This window comes from Cucumis melo, chromosome 12 (assembly GCF_025177605.1).
Source record: "Cucumis melo cultivar AY chromosome 12, USDA_Cmelo_AY_1.0, whole genome shotgun sequence".
Classification (NCBI taxonomy): domain Eukaryota; kingdom Viridiplantae; phylum Streptophyta; class Magnoliopsida; order Cucurbitales; family Cucurbitaceae; genus Cucumis; species Cucumis melo.
The window spans coordinates 8,732,043-8,754,682 of NC_066868.1; the positions used below are offsets into that span (position 1 = coordinate 8,732,043).

Here is a 22,640-nt window from a genome sequence, read left to right on the forward strand (position 1 = left end):
TGCCTTCTCGGATAGTTGGTGATAAGCACTGGCTTGGTGATGAAAATAACTCAACTAATGCGAGAAGAGTTATAAGCAAGGAAAGTTATCAAGAACTTACGATAAGACTAAACAACAAAATAACACATTGACAGATGAATAGTAAAGAGCTGAATGGATTGAAGAGATATAAATGTGTAATATATATTAAAGAATGTAGGCCTTCGGCCATATTGTACAATATGGATGTCGTGACGTGATCGCGACGCAGAGCGGCCGACATCCCCAATCATTTAATCTTTACTATTTAAAAGGTTTGGAGTCGCCACCAATCATATTAAGGTGTGATTGGTCACCACAAAAGAAATTGATCTACGTAAATTCAGATTTAAGGTTCGGGAGTCAGTTGTGTGTAGGGAAGGTATTAGCACCCTACAACACCCATAAAAATGATCACCAAAATTTATCTTTTAAACTAAATTAACGAGGTTCACAAAACAAAGTTTTTTGTTTGATATTTTTTAAATGTCCCATGGTTATCATTTCATAACTAAAAAAAACTAAGTCTGAATTGATGCTTATATTGGTGGCATGAGAACCATTAGAAAAATAGAATTTAATTTTTATTTAAAAATATTTTTTATTTACCTCAAGAATATTAAAATATCAAACTTTGATATTTTGATCTCCATCATACGCCTTTAATGGAAAATTTCATGTATCTAAAGAATTAATGAATTCTAAAGAAAACACTACTTAGTCTCATTCTAAAATATAAAATTGTTAGATATACTTTGTTTAAAAATAATTTACTAATTTTTAAAAATTGAGAAATTTCATGTATTTATGGAATTTTAACCATAAAATCCATAAATGAACATTACTCTTTCCCATAAATAGTACAGTATAAAATAGTTGGCAAATATGACAAATAATACAACCAACAATATGTGTTGCCAAATAATACCAGTTGGAGATAATATCCACATATTCAAAAATAAAATATTGGAAATGATATACTACATTAGAGATATATAATGTTTGAGAAATAGTGTTTGGAAAGTAAATAATATACAGTGGTGAAATAAGTATTCTGCCATTCAACCAATCTAATCAATCAATAGCAAACATATTTAATAAACAGTAAAAACAACCAAATTAAACCCTACATTTAACAAATTTTAATCAAAGGGCTTACTTTAAATCAAATTTAAAGCATAGGTAATTTGATGTAATAATTTTCAAATGACCCAAACCTAACAAAATTAAAGCACACAAGCAGATTTGATGTGATAGTATTCCTATCAAAATTAAACACAGTAGCAAATTTGATATAACACTATTATATTGGTATTCAATTGGTTTAACCTAAAGAGCCATAATTTAAAGATAAATAGATTCGATCAGTCTAAACATAACAAAATTAAAACACCCTAAACCTAAAAAAGAAAAATTAAACACAGTACAGCCTAGGCAAAATTGGATGCAACAATATCCAATTGGTTTAACCCAACAAAATTAGAATACAAAACATAGGCTAATGAGAAATAGATTCAATTGGTCTAAACCTAACAAAATTAAATAACCTAACCCTAAAAAATTAAACACAATCTAGGTAAAATTTGATGAAGAAACAAAATCAATTTAACAAATTAAAAACAAATTAAATTTGAACAATGGATGAACAATCTAGGTAAAGAAGAAAAAAACTTACCTTTGGCAGAATAGTTTTTTTTGCTTCACCCTTTAACTATCTCTCCTTCTTCAAAAAAAAAAAAAAGAAAATCTCCCATTCTCTCCTTTTTTTTCTCTGTTTTTATAAGGCACTGAGATGGTAGCTTTTTTTTTAAGATTGCAAGATCATGAGGATCGTGTTTGTGATAGTGGGAAAGTGGGAAGAATCGTGAAGAGGGAGAATCGTGGAGAGGGAGGGGGAAAAATCGTGGGACTGGAAATGGTTGAGAGAAAACAACGAAAAGATATGAAATTTAATTACCGTTTTCTTTTCCTTTTTTAAAAAAACAAATAAATTCAAAGTCAAATCAACTAAAATAAATAAACAAAATAAAGTAATAAAATAAAATAAAGTAAAGTAAATGTAAAAAATAAATGGCCAAAATATGGTATCTACAACTTGCCCCCCCCCCCCCCCTTGTCCATCCTGAAAATATTTAATGGTGGACAAAGGAAATAGATAAAGTATTTGGGGCAAATTTTATTTTTTAGAGAGGAAACTAAAAAAAATTATCAACCTTAACTCTAGGGTCAGGTTTGATAAATAAAGGACCTGATAGACAGACTTCGGCCTCAACTTCAGATATGAGCTCGATTTAAACAAATTCGAAAAGACATCAACCTTAGCTCTAGGACTAGGTTTGATAAATAAAGAACCTGATAGACAGGCTTCGGCCTCAGTTTTAGATTTGGGCTCCATTTAACCAAATTAAAAAAGACATCAACCTTAGCTCCAAGACAAGGTTTGATAAATAAAGAACTTGATAGACAGACTTCGACCTCACCTTTAGATCTGGGCTCGATTTAACCAAATTCAAAAAGACATCAACCTTAGCTCCAGTACTAGGTTTCATAAATAAAGGACCTGATAGACAAGCTTCGGCCTCAGCTTCAGATCTGAGCTCGATTTAACCAAATTCAAAAAGACATCAACCTTAGCTCCAAGACTAGGTTTGATAAATAAATGACCTGATAAACAGGCTTCGGCCTCAACTTCAGATCTGGGCTTGATTTAACAAAATTCAAAAAGACATCAACCTTAGCTCCAGGACTAGATTTGATAAATAAAGGACCTGATAGACAGGCTTCGGCCTCAGCTTCAGATCTGGGCTCGATTTAACAAAATTCGAAAAAACATCAACCTTAGCTCCAGGACTAGGTTTGATAAATAAAGGATCTGATAGACAGGCTTCGGCCTCGGCTTCAGATCTGGGCTTGATTTAACCAAATTTGAAAAGACATCAACCTTAGCTCTAAGGCTAAGTTTGATTAAAGGACATTATAGACAGGCTTCAGCCTCAGCTTCAGATCTGGGCTCGATTTAACTAAATTCGAAAAGACATCAACCTTAGCTCCAGGACTAGGTTTGATAAAAAATGGACTCGTCCTGCTTTGAACTTGGTAAAGATTTAATTTGAAAATAAAATTTTGTCATTTTCAAAGAAATAAATAGCTCATTGCTCCATTCATCAATCCTATTTAGAATTGATCAGTATGGCCACCGGATAGAATAAAACACATATATCATGAAAGCTTTTTAAGTTGTCAAATTTGCCACTCTTTGAATCAAAACTACGAATGACTGCACTATGTTGTATAGATCCAATATTGTTTAGTCCTTGGACATCACAAAATGTGAATCCCTTTAAGATGTAGACTTCCAATTACAATAACTCCCATCATAGCAAAATTTGTCTGGACTTGTAGACACCTATATTTCCTTAAATCTTATCAAAAGAAAATCATAGCTTTGACTTGGTTTGCAAATACAATAAGTTATATTGGATTCTTGCTAATTAAAAAAAATGTAGAATAATGGACTAATGAATCATGAATGTTTACTATCTTTTAGAAAGGATAAAAGAAAAGATTGGGAAATAAACATATGTTTAAAAAATATAATAAGAAATGAAAAAAAAAATGTGACAACAATGCTTGGAATAGAAGTACAAATAGAGGGCTGAGAGAAAGTTTACACATCTGGAAATAACATTCTAAGAACTAAATGTAAGTTTCCTAGAAATACCCCTGACTTCTTTCAACATTACGAAACCCTCTAAGAAAAGGCCTCATGCATGATATCTTCGAACATAATTTGAATTCACAGGATTTTTTAACTCAACGCCATCCATATTAGTCAAAAGTAGAGCTCCTCTTGGAAAAACTTTTTTCACTACGAATGGACCTTTATAATTAGGAGTCCAGTTTCCTCGATGATCCTTTTGAAACGAAAGTATTCTTTTTAATACCAAATCTCCCTCTCGAAAGCTTCAAGGATGCAGTTTCTTATTGTATGCTCGCATTAATCTCCTTTGGTAAAGTTGCCCATGATTTAATGCTACCAACCATTTTTCTTCAACGAAATTCAACTGCTCATAACGACCTCGTATCCATTCAACTTCATCTAACTTAGCTTCCATGAGAACTCTCAATGAAGGTATCTCAACTTCTAAAGGTAAAACAGCCTCCATACCATAAACTAAAGAAAATGGTGTAGTCCCTGTTGAAGTACAAACTGACGTGCGATATCCATGCAGCGCAAATGGTAGCATTTCATGCCAATCTTTGTATGTTATTGTCATTTTCTCAATGATTCCTTTAATATTTTTGTTAGCTGCCTCAACTGCCCCATTCATCTTTGGGCGATATGAAGTCGAATTTTCGTGATTGATCTTGAACTGCTCGCAAAGTTCGTCCATCATTTTTTTATTAAGGTTTTTAGCATTATCTGTAATAATACCCTCTAGGAGACCATAACGACATATAAGCTCTTTCTTAATAAACTTGAGGACTAATCTCCTTTGTAACATTGCAATAAGATGCAGCCTCTATCCATTTAGTGAAGTAATCAATGGCCACAAGAATAAAACGATGGCCATTTGAGGCTTAGGATCAATGAGTCCAATAACATCCATTCCCCATAAAGAAAATGGCCATGGTGCTGACAAGATATGTAATGGAGATGCTGCTACATGGATCTTATCCATATAAATTTGACACTTTTTACATTCCCTTGCATATTTTATGCAGTCTGATTCCATCGTTGTCCAATAATAACCAGATCTAAGTATTTGTCTAGCCATCATATGTCCATTAGCATATGTTCCACATATTCCTTCATGAATGTCTGTCCTAATTTATTTTGCTTCCTCTTCATCAACACACCGAAGGAGCACCATATCGTGGTTTCTTCTATAAAGAACTTCACCACTTAAGAAAAAGTTCATGGCCAACCTCCTTATTGTGCGTTTGTCATTCTCTGAAGCTTCGTATGGATATTCTCTACACTTTATGTATTGCTTAATGTCAAAATACCATGGCTTGTTATCATTTCCAACATTCATGCAATATGCTGACACATCTCTCTTTGTAATTTGGATTGGATGAAGTTCAAATTCAAGATTAAGATCAAACATCACTGCCAGAGTGGTTAATGCATCTGCCATTCGATTGTCTTCCTTAGGAACATGGTCAAATGAAATCTTTTCAAAATTTTGAGACAATTTTGTAACGTATTAGCTGTAAGGCACCAATTTAGCATCTCTTGTTTCCCATTCTTCCTTGACTTGATGTATCACTAATATCGAGTCATCCAAAACTTTCAACTTTTTAATACTCATATTGCATGCTACTTGAAGTCCCATAATGCAAGCTTCATATTCAGCGATATTGTGAGTGCATTCAAAACATAACTTGGCCGTTAGGGGGAAAACCTTTCCTTCTAGAGAAATTAGCACAACTCCAATCCCATGTCCCAACTCATTTGAGGCACCATCGAAAAGCATAGTCCTTGTCTCATGATCTCTAGCATTCTTTTCAACCAGAAATATGTTTTCATCCGGGAAATCAATCCTCATAAGTTCGTAATCTGCTACTGGTTGAGCAGCTAAATGATCAGCAACTGCGCTTCCCTTCATTGTTTTTTTAGTAACATAAACAATATCATACTCTGACAACAAAACTTGCCATTTTGCAATCCTTCCAGATAATGACGGTTTCTCAAAAATGTATTTTATTGAATCCATTTTTGAAATAAGACATGTCGTGTGGTATAACATGTATTGCCTCAAACGATGAGCAGTCTATACCAAAGCACAACAAGTTCGCTCTAACATTGAGTATCTAGATTCATAATCGGTAAACTTTTTGCTCAAATAATAAATGACATGCTCCTTCTTCCCTGATAAATCATGTTGTCCTAGAACACCATCCATGGAACTTTCTAATACTGTTAAATACAAGATCAACGATCGCCCTGGAGCTAGAGGTATCAGTACTGGTGGGCTCTTGAAATACTGCTTATTTTTGTTGAAAGCTTTTTCACAATGCCCATTCCATTTTCCTAGGTTGTTTTTACGTAAGAGCTTGAAGATTGGTTCGCATGTTGGTGTTAAATGTGAGATAAATCTGGATATGGAGTTCAATCTTCCCAGAAAACCTCGAATTTCTTTTTCTGTTTTAGGGGATGGCATTTCCATGATAGCCCTTACTTTATCTGGGTCTACTTTGATCTCTTCTTCGCTGACGATGAATGTCAGTAGCTTTCTCGAGGTTGCCCCAAATGTACATTTGGGTGGATTTAATTTCAATTGATATTTTCTCAACCGATCAAATAATTTTTAGAGTGTGGTTGTATGATCTTCATCTGCTTTGGATTTTGCGATCATATCATCAACAGACACCTCTATTTCTTTATGCATCATATCATGAAAAAGTGTAACCATTGCTCGCTGATATGTTGCCTCAACATTTTTCAAACCAAAAGGCATTACTTTGTAGCAGAATGTTCCCCAAAGGGTAATGAATGTCATTTTTTCTCTATCTTCTTCAGTCATTTTGATCTGATTATATCCTGAAAAACCATCTATGAAGAAGAAAGTTGAGTATCCTGCAGTGTTATCCACCAACATGTCGATATGAGGTAAAGGAAAGTTATCTTTTGGACTGGCTCGATTTAAATCTCTATAATCCACACACATTCTCACTTTTCCATCTTTTTTAGGCGCTGGAACAATTTTTTCCACCCATTCAGGATATTTGGAGACTGTGAGGAATCATGCTTCAATTTGCTTCTGTACTTCCTCCTTTATTTTAATCAGTACATCAGGTTTCATTTTACGTAGCTTTTGTCTCATTGGGTTGCATTATGGTTTTAAAGGAACTCGGTGTACTACAATATCCATACATAATCCTGGCATATCTTGATAACTCCAAGCAAAAATATTTGAATACTCACGTAACAAATTGATCAGTTTTTTTCGTGATTCACTGATCAATGATGTGCCAATTTTTACCTCTTTTGACTCCTCTTGAGAACCCAAATTCATTGCTTCAACTAGTTCCTTGTGAGGACCAAGAACCTCATCTTCTTCTTCTACCATTCTTAACAATTCTGAGGATATTCCCACATCGTCTTCATCGTCACTTTCCTTGTCAGATTCCATAGTGTATATTAAGGCATCAAGGGTAGAACTGAAATTACTAACATCTTCATTCTTATGAATATTGTCTATGAAAAAGGGCTTAGATCTTGAAAATCTTTTGAAAATGTAGGTAGATCTACACTATCCCAATTGTTAAGCTCAAAATCAGGCGGGCATGCATAAACTGTGTTGCCTTCAAATGATGCTTCTTATGCCACTGCTGCAACTGATAAACTTTCCATCTTCGTTACCAAATCATCCATCAAATCAGAGTTGTGTGATGAATAACTTATACCAACACTCTTGAAAATATCATATAATTCTGGTATAAGTTTTATACTTGGATCAAACTCCCTTATCTCCAACTTTGCCAAACGCTTTTTCTTCTTTTCCTCTTGAAGCCTAATCTTGTCATATATTTATGGCTTATAGCCCAAACCAAACCTCCCATCATTGCTCGGTGTTTTTAGAAGTGTCTCTAAGTTTTGATTCAAAGAATATCCTCCACCTCCCATTATCCTAGCGGTCATAACTTCAACTATAGACTTGTGTGGCTTTATCACTTCATCTACAGTTGCTTCCATCATAGTTGCATGAGCAATTTCAAAAGAGCGAAAAGAACACTCTAATGCTTCTTCCGTTGCTTCAACATATGGGGTTGAGACCGGCTTTGTTATTAAGAAATCTTCCTCTCCCATCACACAAATCAACTTACTCCCAACAATAAATTTCAAATTTTGATGCAATGTTGATGGCACCAATCCTACGGAGTGAATCCAAGGACGTCCTAATAAAAAATTGTACGCGGGTGTTATCTCCATGACTTGAAAGACTACGTTGAAAATACATGGGCCAATTTTAACTAGTAGTTCAATGTCGCCCATTACTTCTATACGAGACCCATTGAAAGCTTTCACAATCATAGTACTTGATTTTATGTGTGACATATCCACGGGAAGCTTCAATAGTGTAGATTTAGGCATTATATTGAGAGTTGATCCGTTATCCACTAAAACTCTTGCAATGACGTAGTCTTTGCACTTCACTTGAATATGCAGTGCTTTTGTATGGCCTAAGGCTTCAGTAGAAATTTCTTCATCAGTGAAGACTATGGAATTTGAAGATGTAATATTTCCAATAATTCCACTAAACTTTTCCACTGAAATGTCATGTCCAACATGTGCCTTGTTCAAAATATCTAGTAACACTTTGCGACGAGGCTCTAAATTCAAAACAACGTTAATAAAGAAATTCAAGCTGAGTATGATGCATTTGCTCTATGATCTTATGCTCACTTTGTTTTACTATTTTCAAGAATTCATTTGCTTCATCATCCGTGACAAGTTTTTTGCATTCTATATCTTTTGCAATGATAGACATCTCCACATCTTGGTCTTTGCAATGCTCTTTCACATTTCTTTTCTCATGTTTCCTACTTTGCTCCAGTATTAGACCATCTGAAGGGACTGTTAAGTTATTTGGTTTGTAGCATCTTCCACTTCGGGTTATCCCGCTGATTCCTGTAACGTTATCAACTGAAGGACCTGTTATGACTTGAAAATCATACCACCATGGCACTGCTTTTAGATCCTTAAATTTGAAAGGACTCGACACTTGGATCCTGAGTTTTTTAGAATTGTAGAAGGTTGACTCATTATGACTTTCTTGATAAAAAACTGTCAAAGGTCTTGGTAAAAAGGAATCTTCATTTTCTAAAACTTCATCCATTAAAGCACATATTTTAATGTCTTTCATCTCGTCTTTTCCTTATCCTCTATATACCGTGAGTATCTTTGAATTCATAAGTTGTTGTACTTTGGATCTAAATTTTTGGCATTGTTGGACAACATGGCCTGCAACTTCTTGATGGAATATACAATGTTTGCTTTCATCATACCCTTCATATCTTATGTTGGGGTCCAAATATTCATGACTAACATATCCTGCTTCAAAAAGACCTTCAAAAAGTTCTTCCATAGGCATTACTATCTCATGGACTTCATTTTTGCACTTTTCAACAAGGCCATCCACAGCGTTCACTTTTGGATTTTCATGATCAGGCAGTGGATTTTCATTGACATTCGGCTTCTCACCAGATTTTTTGAAGCTCAACAATCCAGCATTAATTAGAGATTACACATTTCCTTTCAAAGCTAAACAATTTTTAGTTGAGTGTCCCACTCCTCCAGCATGATAATCACATCGAGCATTTGAATCATACCATTTTGGGTAAGGAGGTTGTATAGGAATCATTGGAATAGGAGCTAACTATCGATTTTGAATAAGTTGAGGTAGAAGCTCTATATAAGTCATGGGAATCGAATCAAACCGCTATGTATCTGAATTAATTTTGCTACCTTGACCCTGTACAAATGGCCGAGGAGAATTTGAGTTAACGGGTTTTGGAGTTTTAGAGACGGTATAGGCTGGTACATAGCTATTATAAGGGATATGAGAGACATTGGTTATATATGACGAAAAATTTTACTCATATTTTTCTGACCAAAAATTGATTTGTGCTTCCCTGAATTAGGAAAACCAATTGCATGAACCTCTCCTTCTTTCTTCTTGGATATTGTTCCTTTCTTTATTCCACCATATTCAGTTGTAGGCTCTATTAACCTCCCGTGTTTTATCCCATATTCAATTCTTTCGCCATTAACAATAATATCAGAAAAATTTGTTGATGCATTACCAATCATTCGCTCATAGAATGGGGCCCGCAAGGTATTCATAAACATAGATGTCATTTCTTTGTCTGTTAACGGTGGTTGAACCTCGGCAGTCATATCTCTCCATCGTTGAGCATATTCATTGAAGCTTTTCGAACTCTTCTTCTTCATCCGTTGCAAGTCTAAACGGTCTGGAGTCATATCAATGTTGTGTTTGTATTGCTTTAGAAATGCATCAACTAAGTCCTTTCAAACGTGAATGTGTGCATTATCTAATTGAATATACCATCGACTAGCTAGCCCATTCAAGCTATCCTGGAAGCAATGGACTAGCAATCTATCATTATTAATATGTGTTGCCATCTTTCTGCAGTACATTATAATATGACTCCTTGGAAACGTTGATCCATCATATTTATCGAATTTAGGAACTTTAAGCTTTGCTGGAATGATCAAGCCTGGCACTAAGCACAATTGTGTTGCATCTATATTCCCATAGACATCAGTCCCTTCAATTGTTCGCAACCTTTTTTCCAAAACATCTAACTTTTGCTTAGCCGGAGTGTTCTTGTTTTGTCCCATGTCTTGAATTTTAGCCCGAGCTTCCAAATGTTCTATATTTGGAACAATGGGTGGAACAACATACAACGGATTCATAGGAACATAGTGTTGAGTGGTTTGAGACTGCGGAATATTCATGTGGTATGGAGTGAATCCTGGAGGATAAATGGGATCATCTGTGTCTTGAATTGGATTGCTTGATTGTGCTGTATCTACAACGACTTTCCCTTTCCCCATTGAAAGCAATTCCAGTGTTTTTGAAACTTGTTCCCCAAGATTATTAATCTCTTATCTCATTTTGTCCATGTCCTCATCTTTTTCTTCCATGATTCGACTTTTATACCTAGTATTGTAAGGATGATGAATTGGAGTAGGACGAGCTATATTTTCCTTTTTTAAAAAATAAAATAGAATAAAAAATTAAAAATTAAAAATTCAAGTAAAAGAGAAGAGGAGAAAATGAGAGAGAGAGAGAGAGAGAGAAGCAAATCTTAGTATATATAAAATTCAAACAACAATAATAAAATCAAACAAACATAATGTAAGCTTGATAGAATAAAGGAAATCGAACTGAAACTAGAAACAAACAAAACGTAATGAACATCACTCCTATTGTCAATAGAAAATGAACAATTAATGAAAATGACCAAAATGTCCTAGTTCTCTGCATATCATCTTCAAGAATCTATTTAATCATCTGCATGAGGTTGCATTGAGAAACAATTCTCTCTCAAATCAGCTGCCCATTCTGCAAAACCATTTGCTCTTTTGGACACCATTCTGAGAAATTCGATTGTCTGATCTACACGTTCCACTAGCACTTGGAAATCTCTCGTTTGCAGATCATAATCAACCTTCATTTGCACGTAATCTATATTCAATGACTCATATTCTTGTGTTATCCTCTTGAATTTTGAAATGCAGTAAGTTGATAGTGTAAGGAATCGGCATAATTTTTCAGTATCTCATACTCTTTAGAGCGCTCGACCATCTTCAGATGTAGGCTATCAACAGTTTGACACAAAGAATGATTTTGTGCTTCCAAATCCATTATTTGTGTTTCTCGTTTTCCAATTGATGTATTCAAATCATTGACAAGCTCGAGAACATATTCCTTCCCACTTTCTAAATCTTTAATATATATTCATCTTGCGACCCAACTGTTGCTTGTAATGTTGTCTTCTCATTTTTCAAGCTCCTATTTGCTTTATTCATTAACCTCAACTTCTTATCTAAAGTCTCAAGATTCTTTTCTAACTTATCTTGATTTTTTAAGAAACTCTTAGTCTTTTTGAGTTCGTTCTGCAAATAAGTCGCATGATCGATCCATTGACTTGTCTCTTTACGAAGTTTCTCGTTCTCTTACTCTAACAGTCGATTTTTCTCTTCTAGTTCTATGCTCTTCTCAATCCACTGATTTGGTTGTTTGAAGCTTGTTTCTTTTCCCCTTTCAACTACCACCCTTGAGATATCTACTATATTCTTCATTCTGTTTGCCTGCTATGCCTCGTACCCACTAGTAACTCCTTCGTAATGTCCTTTGTCTTTTATTTTCCTTATAGAATTTCATGCGCATACTACTTGACGTTTTTTCTCTTAACAATCTTCAGGATCGTAAGAAAAGTCAGACTCTTGCAGATTATGAGTTGGTGGTATAAACTGTTTGAGCCACACCTGACGCAAAACTAACAATAGTGTATAGTTAACACCTCCCCGTGGTCCCAACAAAGGCACACTGTGAAAATCTCCACATCTATATATCACCGCCTTTAAAGGCATCCATTGAGCCTTCCATATGACATTTTCAGAAGTCAGTTTAGCAAAGAAAGACAACCAAGCCTCCTTCCTTGGATATGTTGGATCCCAAACTGCCATACCAAACTCACTGATTGTGTTGCGCATTAAATTCCATGGGCTACCGAAATCTAACCTTGGACACCTAAACTCTGCGGGAAATTTGATATGGTTGTGTATCCAAATATATAATAAAGGAACACAACAATTCAATTTTCCTTCCCCTTTATTTCTACAATAGTTAAGAGATCGAAACATTTCAGCCAATATAGATATAATAGGATTGACTCCTCGTTCCATTTCAAAAAACAATTTGATCACTTTCCCATCAACATAACCCTCTACTTTAGGAAAAATCACCGCTCCGTAAATGCACAATGCCAAGAGTGTAAGACCTTTGTCTTCATCAATGTATGTTTGCGTCAAATTTATTAGATAATCAAAGGGCACATTCTCTTCCCCACCCTTAACTTTTATATACTTTTGAATTTCTGTGGCATGGACGGTTTCTAAAAACTTTGACAAGGTCCTTTTTGTTGTTTGCTTAGGGTTAAAGAAATAAACAATTTCTCTTTCTTTTTCAGGCATGCTAAGCATAGCTTGATATTCTTCTATGGTTTGCAGTAAATCACATGACCCAAAAGTGAAACAACCATATGCTGGATCCCAAAAATTAATTATGGCTCTTAAGGCAAAATAATTCACCGGTATATACATCAACTCTGCTATATGTCCATACTTCTTTGAGAACATGAATCTACGCTAAGGTGTCAATGCTTCCCAGATCATCTTTAGGTTCACTAAATCATTTTGTGTAAAAGAGAGTTGGCACCTGGATAGTACTGATATTTGAGAAGAATTGTTTATATCGTCCCCAAATTTTTGTTGCATCTCTTCAGCCCATTTAAGAACATCAATTGGCTCATCAAACATACACTTAAAAGATGAATGCATCGACATATTGGACATCTTGGTGTTTCAAGACTGTTTCTTTTTTGCACAATTATGACAAAGGGAAAGACAAAAAGAGAAAAAAAAAATTGTCACTTCACTTTACACAAAATAAAATAGGATATAATAAAGACAAAAACAATAACAACAAAACTAATAAAATAAAAATTAAATTAAATTAAATTAAAAATTTAAAAGTAAAAAGTAAAAAGTAATAATAATAATAATAATAATAATAATAAAAAGAAAAAAAAGAACTAAGAAATAAGAAAAAGTAAATAAGGTTTTCATGCACTTTAGTGTCGTAATGAAAGTAAACACTACTCTCCTTATTATTATTTTTTGGAAAAAATTATTTAATTTTAGAAAATGTAACAGTTTTCATGTACCTTTACAAGGTAAACACTATTCTCGTTTAAAGGATGTATAATAAATAATTATTTAAATCAAGCTTTTCCTAACAAATCAGTATTGTGATTGAACCTTTCTTTCTTTCTTTTTAAAACAAAGAAATATGTATGATTTAAAAAATTTAGAAAAATGCAAAACTTTGTTTAGAAAAAATAAAAATAACTTGGACAGTTTAACTTTTAAATAATAATATGTCAAAATATAATGTCATGGTGTTGGTATCATCTAAACTTCTAGAAGAGAAAGGCCCTCAAATTTATTCCAATGTTATTTCAAGAAATAACAAAAGAATTAATCTGAGTGAGGATTTTTCATGTGCCTGCACGAGAGTCAAAACCCCTCGAAGGTCAACACTACTCCATCCTCAATTCTAATCCTAAAAGGTTGTTAGCCGGGTAGAGGGCTGTCGCCAAGCTGTCGCGACGTGATCGCAACATGGAACAATCGACATCCCCGATAATTTAATTTTTAATATTTAAAAGGTTTGGAGTCGCAACCAATCATATTAAGGTGTGATTGGTCACCACAAAAAAAAAATTGGTCTACGTAAATTCAGTTTTAAGGTTCGGGAGTCAGTTGTGTGTAAGGAAGGTATTAGCACCCTACAACACCCATAAAAATGATTACCAAAATTTATCTTTTAAACTAAATTAACGAGGTTCACAAAACAAAGTTTTTTGTTTGATATTTTTTAAATGTCCCATGGTTATCATTTCATAACTAAAAAAATCTAAGCCTGAATTGATGATTATATGGGTGTCATAAGAGCCATTAGAAAAATAGAATTTAATTTTTATTTAAAAAGATTTTTTTATTTACCTCAAGAATATTAAAATATCAAACTTTGATATTTTGATCTCCATCATAGGCCTTTAATGGAAAATTTCATGTATATAAAGAATTAATGAATTCTAAAGAAAACACTACTCAATCCCATTCTAAAATATAAAACGGTTAGATATACTTTTTTAAAAAATAATTTACTAATTTTAAAAAATTGAGAAATTTCATGTATTTATGAAATTTTAACCATAAAATCCATAAATGAACATTACTCTTTCCCATAAATAATACAGTATAAAATAGTTGGCAAATATGATAAATAATACAACCAACAATATATGTTGCCAAATAATACAAGTTAGAGATAATATCCACATATTCAAAAATAAAATATTGGAAATGATATACTACATTAGAGATATATAATGTTTGAGAAATAATGATTGGAAAGTAAATAATATACAGTGGTGAAATAAGTATTCTGCCATTCAACCAATCTAATCAATCAATATCAAACATATTTAATAAACAGTAAAAACAACCAAATTAAACCCTATATTTAACAAATTTTAATCAAATGGCTGACTTTAAATCAAATTTAAAGCATAGGTAATTTGATGTAACAATTTTCAAATGGTCTAAGCGTAACAAAATTAAAGCACACAAGCAGATTTGATGTGATAGTATTCCTAACAAAATTAAACACAGTAGCAAATTTAATATAACACTATTCTATTGGTATTCAATTGGTTTAACCTAAAGAGCCATAATTTAAAGAAAAATAGATTCGATTGGTCTAAACATAACAAAATTAAAACACCCTAAACCTAAAAAAAAAATTAAATACAGTACAGCCTAGGCAAAATTTGGTGCAACAATATCCAATTGGTTTAATGCAACAAAATTAGAATGCAAAACAGAGGCTGATGAGAAATAGATTCAATTGGTCTAAACCTAACAAAATTAAAATACTCTAACTCTAAAAAATTAAACACAATCTAGGTAAAATTTGATGAAGGAACAAAATCAATTTAACGAATTAAAAACAAATTAAATTTGAAGAATGGAAGAACAATCTACGTAAAGAAGAAAAAAACTTACCTTTGGCAGAATAGTTTTTTTGCTTTTCACCCTTTAACTGATCTCTCCTTCTTCAAAAATAAAATCTCCCCTTCTCTCCTTTTTTTTCTTTGTTTTTATAGGGCACTAAGATGGTAGCTTTTTTTTTTTAAGATTGCAAGATCATGAGGATCGTGTTTGTGATAGTGGGAAAGTGGGAAGCATCGTGAAGAGGGAGGGAGAAAAATAGTGAGACTTAAAGTGGTTGATAGAAAACAAAGAAAAGATATGAAATTTAATTACTGTTTTCTTTTCTTTTTAAAAAAAAAATAAATTCAAATTCAAATCAACTTAATTTAATAAAAATAAATAAATAAAATAAAGTAATAAAATAAAATAAAGTAAAGTAAATGTAAAAAATAAATGGCCAAAATATGGTATCTACAATGGACAACATATATTACAAAGACTACAAAAATGAGAAGAAAAGAGAATGAGAAATATTTACAAGTTAAAGGAAATGGGAAATGGACCTCCTTTCCTTCAAACTCTAAGCTCTCACTCACAGCTTGGTCAAAGAAGAAGAAGATGACATTTAAAGACAGCGGACAGGCTACTCCTTTTCGCCACTCTCTAGGTTTTGGCTTCTCCAGGCTTTATGGGTCCATTCAAACCTTGGTCCTACACAATCATATAGCTTTTTGACACAGCCGGCCACACCTTCTTAATGTAGTAGCAGACTTTCTATATGCAACTTTCGATAGGAAACTTCTATTCTTCTAATCATGTCAGCATCGAAAGCCGCCATTGTCAAGTCACATCATCCTCAACTACCAATTCTTGTCATCTAGTAATCCATCCTCGCGTAAAGATGAAACTTTTCATCTAGCATTTTTTTCGCTAGACGGGCTCTTCTCACTTAACTCTTGCATGATATCTTCTGCGATCGGCTAATCTCTTCTTTTGCTTTTATCCCGCTTTAAGACATTGAAATGTGGTAAACCAAACATAGATGCTTATGTAAAGTGTATTTCTAAATACATTTTCAACATAATTATGACATTTTAATACACTTTGTTAGGGCTATTTTAGACCTAAAATTATTAGACTAATTTTTCTCAACCTTTATCCATTTACTCACTAAAATATCATTTTTATGTAGAATATGAAACTTCACCTCGATACAAGTCCAACGCCACTGAAATCACTTAAATCGAAGTTATAACAAAGAAGAACGGTAAAAAACAAGTTCAAGGGCAAAACCGAGAAATTGGACGAACCAGATCGCACCACGTGGCTGGCATTTTTTAAAACTAATTCCACTTTTTTCTCCCATTTTCCCTTATATAAAATCCCTCATATTTTTTGGGAGAGAGAGAATAAATTCCAAGTAAAAAGAATTCTCTTTCTCATTCAATTCTTGTAGTTAATTCTTCAAACTCTATCAATAAAGTTTACTTTTGTTAAATAAATGGATTCTTTCCTCAACATTTTTTCAAGAATTTCATCAATCTTCATGAGCTAAGGTAATCTTTGGAGACTTTTTCTTGGGTTAAATTACCATGTTTTCTTTGAGAATTAAATTCCTTTCTATATCTTTTCAATTTTTCATTTGATTGCTTGTTTCCCTTTGCAATTTGTTTTGAAATTTCAATAAAACAAATAAGTTTTTCCCATCAAATTTTCATTGAAATTTCTTTACAAATTCTTAAAGTGCTGAACTTAAATTTTGATTTGCAATGGTTTGTTATGTTGAATTAATTGTTGAGATTGTCTTTAATTTTCTAGTAATTGATTCTTGCATAACAAGTTTGAAATGGGCATTAATTTTGCTAAGGGTAGTGGCTATCCCCTCCTTAGCAAATCTTGAATAGGATAAATTTTGCCTCGGTTGAACATGCTTTGGTCGCTGAGCTTAATCATATTTTAATAGAGATTTAGTTACTTTCTTTTTGTAAAAAATCCATTCTTGTAAATTCAAGAAAAGATTAATTAATCTTCTTTCTTTTTTAATGATAAGAAACATGGTAATTACCCAAGAAAAAGTCCCTCTACTAAACTCGAAAGAAAAACTTTACTTGAATTACTTGTTGTCACTAATCATTCCCTAATACTCGTTATTTACTATAGTTCAAAAATTACTTTCACAAACCCCCCTTTTTTTTTGTGTTTCTAATTTTCTTTTAGATCTTGAAGCTACTAATCGACCTTGTTTGTGAGTCTTGATATTTTGAATCTTAAGTACTCTCTAGCGTTGGACACCCTTCTTTCCCATACTACTCTCAATTTCCACAATGGTAAGAAGGGTTAAAAAGATAACTTTGAAAGGTAATTGAGGTAATCTCTAACCCTCATATTTCATCTAGTCTTTCTCTATTATTGTATTCTTTTATTTTAGACTAGGAATAAATTCTTGTTTTGCATACTTACATCCATAACAACTTATCATTTTGATAACGACTTATCTCAAATAACATTCTTTCAAAAATTGGCGCAATTTGGTTCGTCCAATTTTCCGATTTTTCCCTTGAACTTGTTTTTGACCGTTCTTCTTTGTTATAACTCCGATTTAAGTGATTTCAATGGCGTTGGACTCTTATCAGGGTGAAGTTTCATATTCTGCATAAAAATGATATTTTAGTGAGTAAATTGATAAAGGTTAGGAAAAATTAGTCTAATGATGTTAGGTCTAAAATAGCCCTAACACACTTCCTCTACATTTTGGCCTCGTTATTCTATAAAAGAGGTTACAATAACTTGTATTTCTATAAGTTATCACACTCCTAAATTTAGAATAATTCTTGTCCTCAAGTATCTCTCTATATCAGTTCTCAAGCATAAATCCTCATAAAGCACTTACCTTCCTCCTTGTGTTTCTAAACTTCTCAAAATGCGATTAAGTTTTACTCGTTATTCAAGGTTTACTCTCATCGCGTACTTTTTTCTATGAAAACATTTCTAAGTTCAAAATGCAGCAAGCTTAATACTTAAAATACAATTTTTCATTCCCACAAGAATCTTATTGTCAAAATTAGAAATGGCTTAAGTTTCCGAAGAGTTTTGAATCCTTTTAATTTATTCGGCAAAAGAATGCTCTTTATTATACTTGCAAAAGGTTTTTTGTTGAGTGGAAAATCATAGGCACTCTATGATTTCGTTTTTTCTTCAATTATAACTCTTATCGCCTCTTATTACTCAACTCTTTAAATTTTCACTTTTGAAGCTTTCCTTCTTATTTTTGCGAGAGGAGGAAACATAGGAGTTGTTATTTCAATTGAATAAATAAATACAAAAATTTTAAAATTTTTCTCTTTTTGGCATTGTTTTAACTTTTGTTCAAACATTTTATTTTTAAATGCCTTGATGTGATTTCCAAAAAATTTCACAAGCTTTATCGAAACCTCGCACACCCCAAATTTAGAGGTTAGCGATGTCCTCATTTCTAAAATTGAATGCTAAGATTTTTCGTAAAAAAAAAAAATATTACAAAAGTGGTTTGAGGTAAAGCTTGCTTGCCTAATAAACTTTAGACTTCTTTCCTAAGTAAATTTCCTTAGCAAGCTATACACCTAAATAACAAATGAAACCTTATTTAACATATTTGATTTCACTGAAGTTATCATTGAGATACAAGAAAAAATTAAAGGGGCTCTTGCAAATATGACAATTATAGTATCATAAATTAGGCCCATAGCACATCATTTTTACATTTGCAAAAATAGCAAAATTGAAGCCCAACCCGCATTTTAAAATTACGAAATTACGAAGTTACCCTTCAGTCATTACTGATACACCAATATATACGGTTGATACACCAATATATACGGTTGATACACCAATATATACGGTTTATACTCCAATATATACCGTTGATACACCAATATATACCGTCGATACACCTGATTTGATGTATTGTACTTGTACACTTTTTTTTACTCTCTAATACTTCACTGATACATATTATTAGTTTAAAACACTTGATATGTTGTTGATACACTCAATCAATTAAATACACTTGAAGCACTAAGAATGATACACTTTATATATCGTTGATACACTTGTTATTGTTTCTTGATACACTCGATAGATTTAATAATCTTAATCACTTGCTAAACTTTATTGATACATATTATTAGTTTGATACACTTGATATGTTGTTGATACAGTTGCTCAATTGTTGATATACTCAATCAATTAAATACACTTTGATGCACTAAGAATGATACACTTTATATATCATTGATACATGTTATATATCGTTGATACACTTGTTATTGTTTTCTGATACACTTGATAGATTTAATACACTTAATCACTTGCTAAACTTCGTTGATACATATTATTAGTTTGAAACACTTGATATGTTGTTGATACACTTGCTCAACTATTGATACACTTAATCAATTAAATACACTTGATGTGCTAAGAATGATACACTTTATATATCGTTGATACACTTGTTTGTTTGCTAATACATTTGATAGATGTAATACACTTAATCACTTGTAAAACTTCATTGATACATATTATTAGTTTGAAACACTTGATATGTTGTTGATACACACTGTTGATACACTCAATTAATTAAATACACCTGATGCACTAAGCATGATACACTTTATGTATTGTCGATACAGTTGTTATGGTATGTTTACAATCTTAATAACATGTTGAACATCATTATCGCATATAGTCAACAAATTAAAACTGAAAGTTCAATACATGACTCAACCTGAATTTCAGTATGAATCAAGTTCACAAAAGAATCAAATGATGATAGTGCTCCATCTACCAAAATACAATTTGTTTTGTAATCAACGTAGTAATGTTGCTCATCCCATTGACCACTTTAAAAAACAATTACTGCCAATTTAACCATAACTACAATGAACTGCAACATTTTTGGAAAAATAAAATACACGTAGTAAGTATATCAATCAACTAATACATATAATATAAGTATATCATATCGTTGATATAAAAAACTGATACAAATTAAAAAAAAATAGAACCGAACGTAACTAAATAAAACCAAACTGATCTACAAAGTTCCTTTCGATAAAATATATTATGAACAAATAAAAGAGATGAGGAAGAATTAATCGTAGCCCTAATTTTAATAAATAATATATAAGCAATTTACAGAAATAATATTAGGGCTTCAAAAAAGGGGAAGAAATACATTCATAATTCTTGTTTTCCCTGAAGAAAAAATGAGGAGAATAGGAGAAGATAATAAAAAAAGAGAAGCCGACGAAGAATGAGAAATCTAAAAGAACGAAACTGAAGAGAGAAGAAAAGAATGGTGGAGAAGAACAGTGGAGAAGAGTCAGAAGAAGATGAGGAGAAGAGAAGTAGGTGAATAGGAGAAATGGTGAAGAAGAACGATAGAGAAGAGAAGAAGAAAACGAAAAATGAAGGAGAATAATAAAGAAAAACGAAAGAGGAAGAGAAAACACCAAAGAAGGGCAATTTTGGAATAATAAAAAGAACAAAATAAGAAATATCAACCAAAATTAAAAAGTTGCTATATTTGCAAAATTGAAAATGTTAGTACTAATATTGCTAAATTGGATTTTTATTGTGCCACCCAATACAATTTCCCAAAATTAAAGTGCTAAAATGTGGGGGAGCTAAACTTGCAACAAGAAAGACTAAACACAAAAGAATTGCATCAAAAGTTATTCTTTATATTGAAGAGAATTTAATTATAAAGAAGTACAAACTACATAAGCAATAGATGAAATTACAAAAAGAAGAGTTATAAAATTATAGAATATTCCCTTGTTTAAGTTGGCAATGGAATATGGCGTAGAGGTAGATGTGGTCAAGGTGGAGATGGTTGCGGTTGAGGCGGTTGTGGTTGGGATGGAGGTGGAGGTCACAAATTCAACATTGCTCACACTGTCGAATCAAATCACGTTAGGGGCCTTACTAAATTTTGCAGAACCTGAGGTACTGGAATGGTGCTACAAAATAGAAAGTGTTGATGTTGCATTAAAGAATGATATTGTGTATCACTTATTTCCCTTATCACTGCATTTTGCTCTTTCATGGCCACATTCTGTTCCTTGAGCTCTATAAGTTGAGTTTGAAACTTTTGATTTTGTGTTTTGAGCTTCTTTACGTCAACTTTAAGTTGATCCATTTGTGCCTGATTGCTTGCACTTGCGTTGTTAATTTTAAGTTCCAGGTCGCTTACTCCCTTTTGACCTCGTAATTGCGTCTCTTGTAAGTTTCTTTCGACACTGAAACATGTCTTCAAACCCTCTCTCCAAAGGTTTACGAATAAATTCATCCATGAATTTAAAAACATAGTCCACATCAACTTCTTCATCTTCTCTCATCACCTCTTTTAGCTTTTCTAATGGCATTGCAACTTTTGAGAATTGTCTAGGTTGTGAGGGGAGACTTTTCTCGCCAACATCCTCAAGGAGTTGTTCTTTTCTTCTTTCAAGTGGGTCGTTAATAGTCTCCTCTAGGACTTCCCTTTTGTTTTTCACCTTCTTCTAACTCTCTTGTCACGTCGTCTATTCATGTTGTTGGGTCAGTCAAATACCAATACATTGACAAATAACTTTTGAAGGGATGAAAACCCTTTGCACAGTGGAAGAATTACAAAGACCTTAACTCAATTTTAATTGGAACCTAAAAAATACAAATACATTGACAAAATAACTTCTATGGTTATGGCTAAGCATGGTGAATTAAAAAAATACAGAGAAAAACAAAAAAGAGGAAACTTACGATCGTTGACATCTTTGAATCTACAAAACACCAATTTGGAGCACCACCACTTGGATTCTCTGGATTGAGATGGTTTGTGGGAACCAAATTGGAAGAGGGAATTTTCCAGAGAGAAAAAAAGCTCCAGAGGGAATGGGAGATTTTTTTTTCACATAAGAAAACCTTCTATGTATGTGTATCAGTTTGAAGAAGAGGGAAGTTGAGAGAAAAATGGGGACGTAGGAAAACCACCCACATTTTCTATTAATTTAATAAATTAATATTAATTATTAATTAAATCGTATTTTATTAATATTTCATTTAAATCATATTTAAATGAATATCTCCCGCATAACCTATAGTTTTAATTTAATTAAATCAAAATAAACTAAACTATAAATTAATTCTCCAATTAACTAATTTCTAAATTAAATATCTTATATTTAATTTAATACAAATTCAAATCATATTCAAATATGAATTTCTCTCATAACCTATAGTTTTAATGTGTATCATATACAAATTAAATTTTAACTTATAGTTTTAG

At 32.6% G+C, this 22,640-nt stretch overlaps 2 protein-coding genes across 2 annotated transcripts; both read right to left on the bottom strand.

The window, feature by feature from the left end:
• Positions 1–4,850: 4,850 nt before the first annotated feature.
• LOC127144141 (uncharacterized) lies at positions 4,851–5,159 on the bottom strand. The gene has a single exon (XM_051079703.1). The coding sequence runs from the start codon at positions 5,157–5,159 to the stop codon at positions 4,851–4,853; it is 309 nt and encodes a 102-aa protein (XP_050935660.1).
• Positions 5,160–5,228: 69 nt separating this feature from the next.
• Positions 5,229–5,738, bottom strand: LOC127144142 (uncharacterized). The gene has a single exon (XM_051079704.1). The coding sequence runs from the start codon at positions 5,736–5,738 to the stop codon at positions 5,229–5,231; it is 510 nt and encodes a 169-aa protein (XP_050935661.1).
• Between the last annotated feature and the right edge of the window lie 16,902 nt (positions 5,739–22,640).

What these genes read in the sequence shown, in the direction of transcription:
- LOC127144141 (XM_051079703.1), bottom strand. Translation starts at nt 5,159, where the DNA reads ATGGCAGATGCATTAACCACTCTGGCAGTGATGTTTGATCTTAATCTT.
- LOC127144142 (XM_051079704.1), bottom strand. Translation starts at nt 5,738, where the DNA reads ATGGATTCAATAAAATACATTTTTGAGAAACCGTCATTATCTGGAAGG.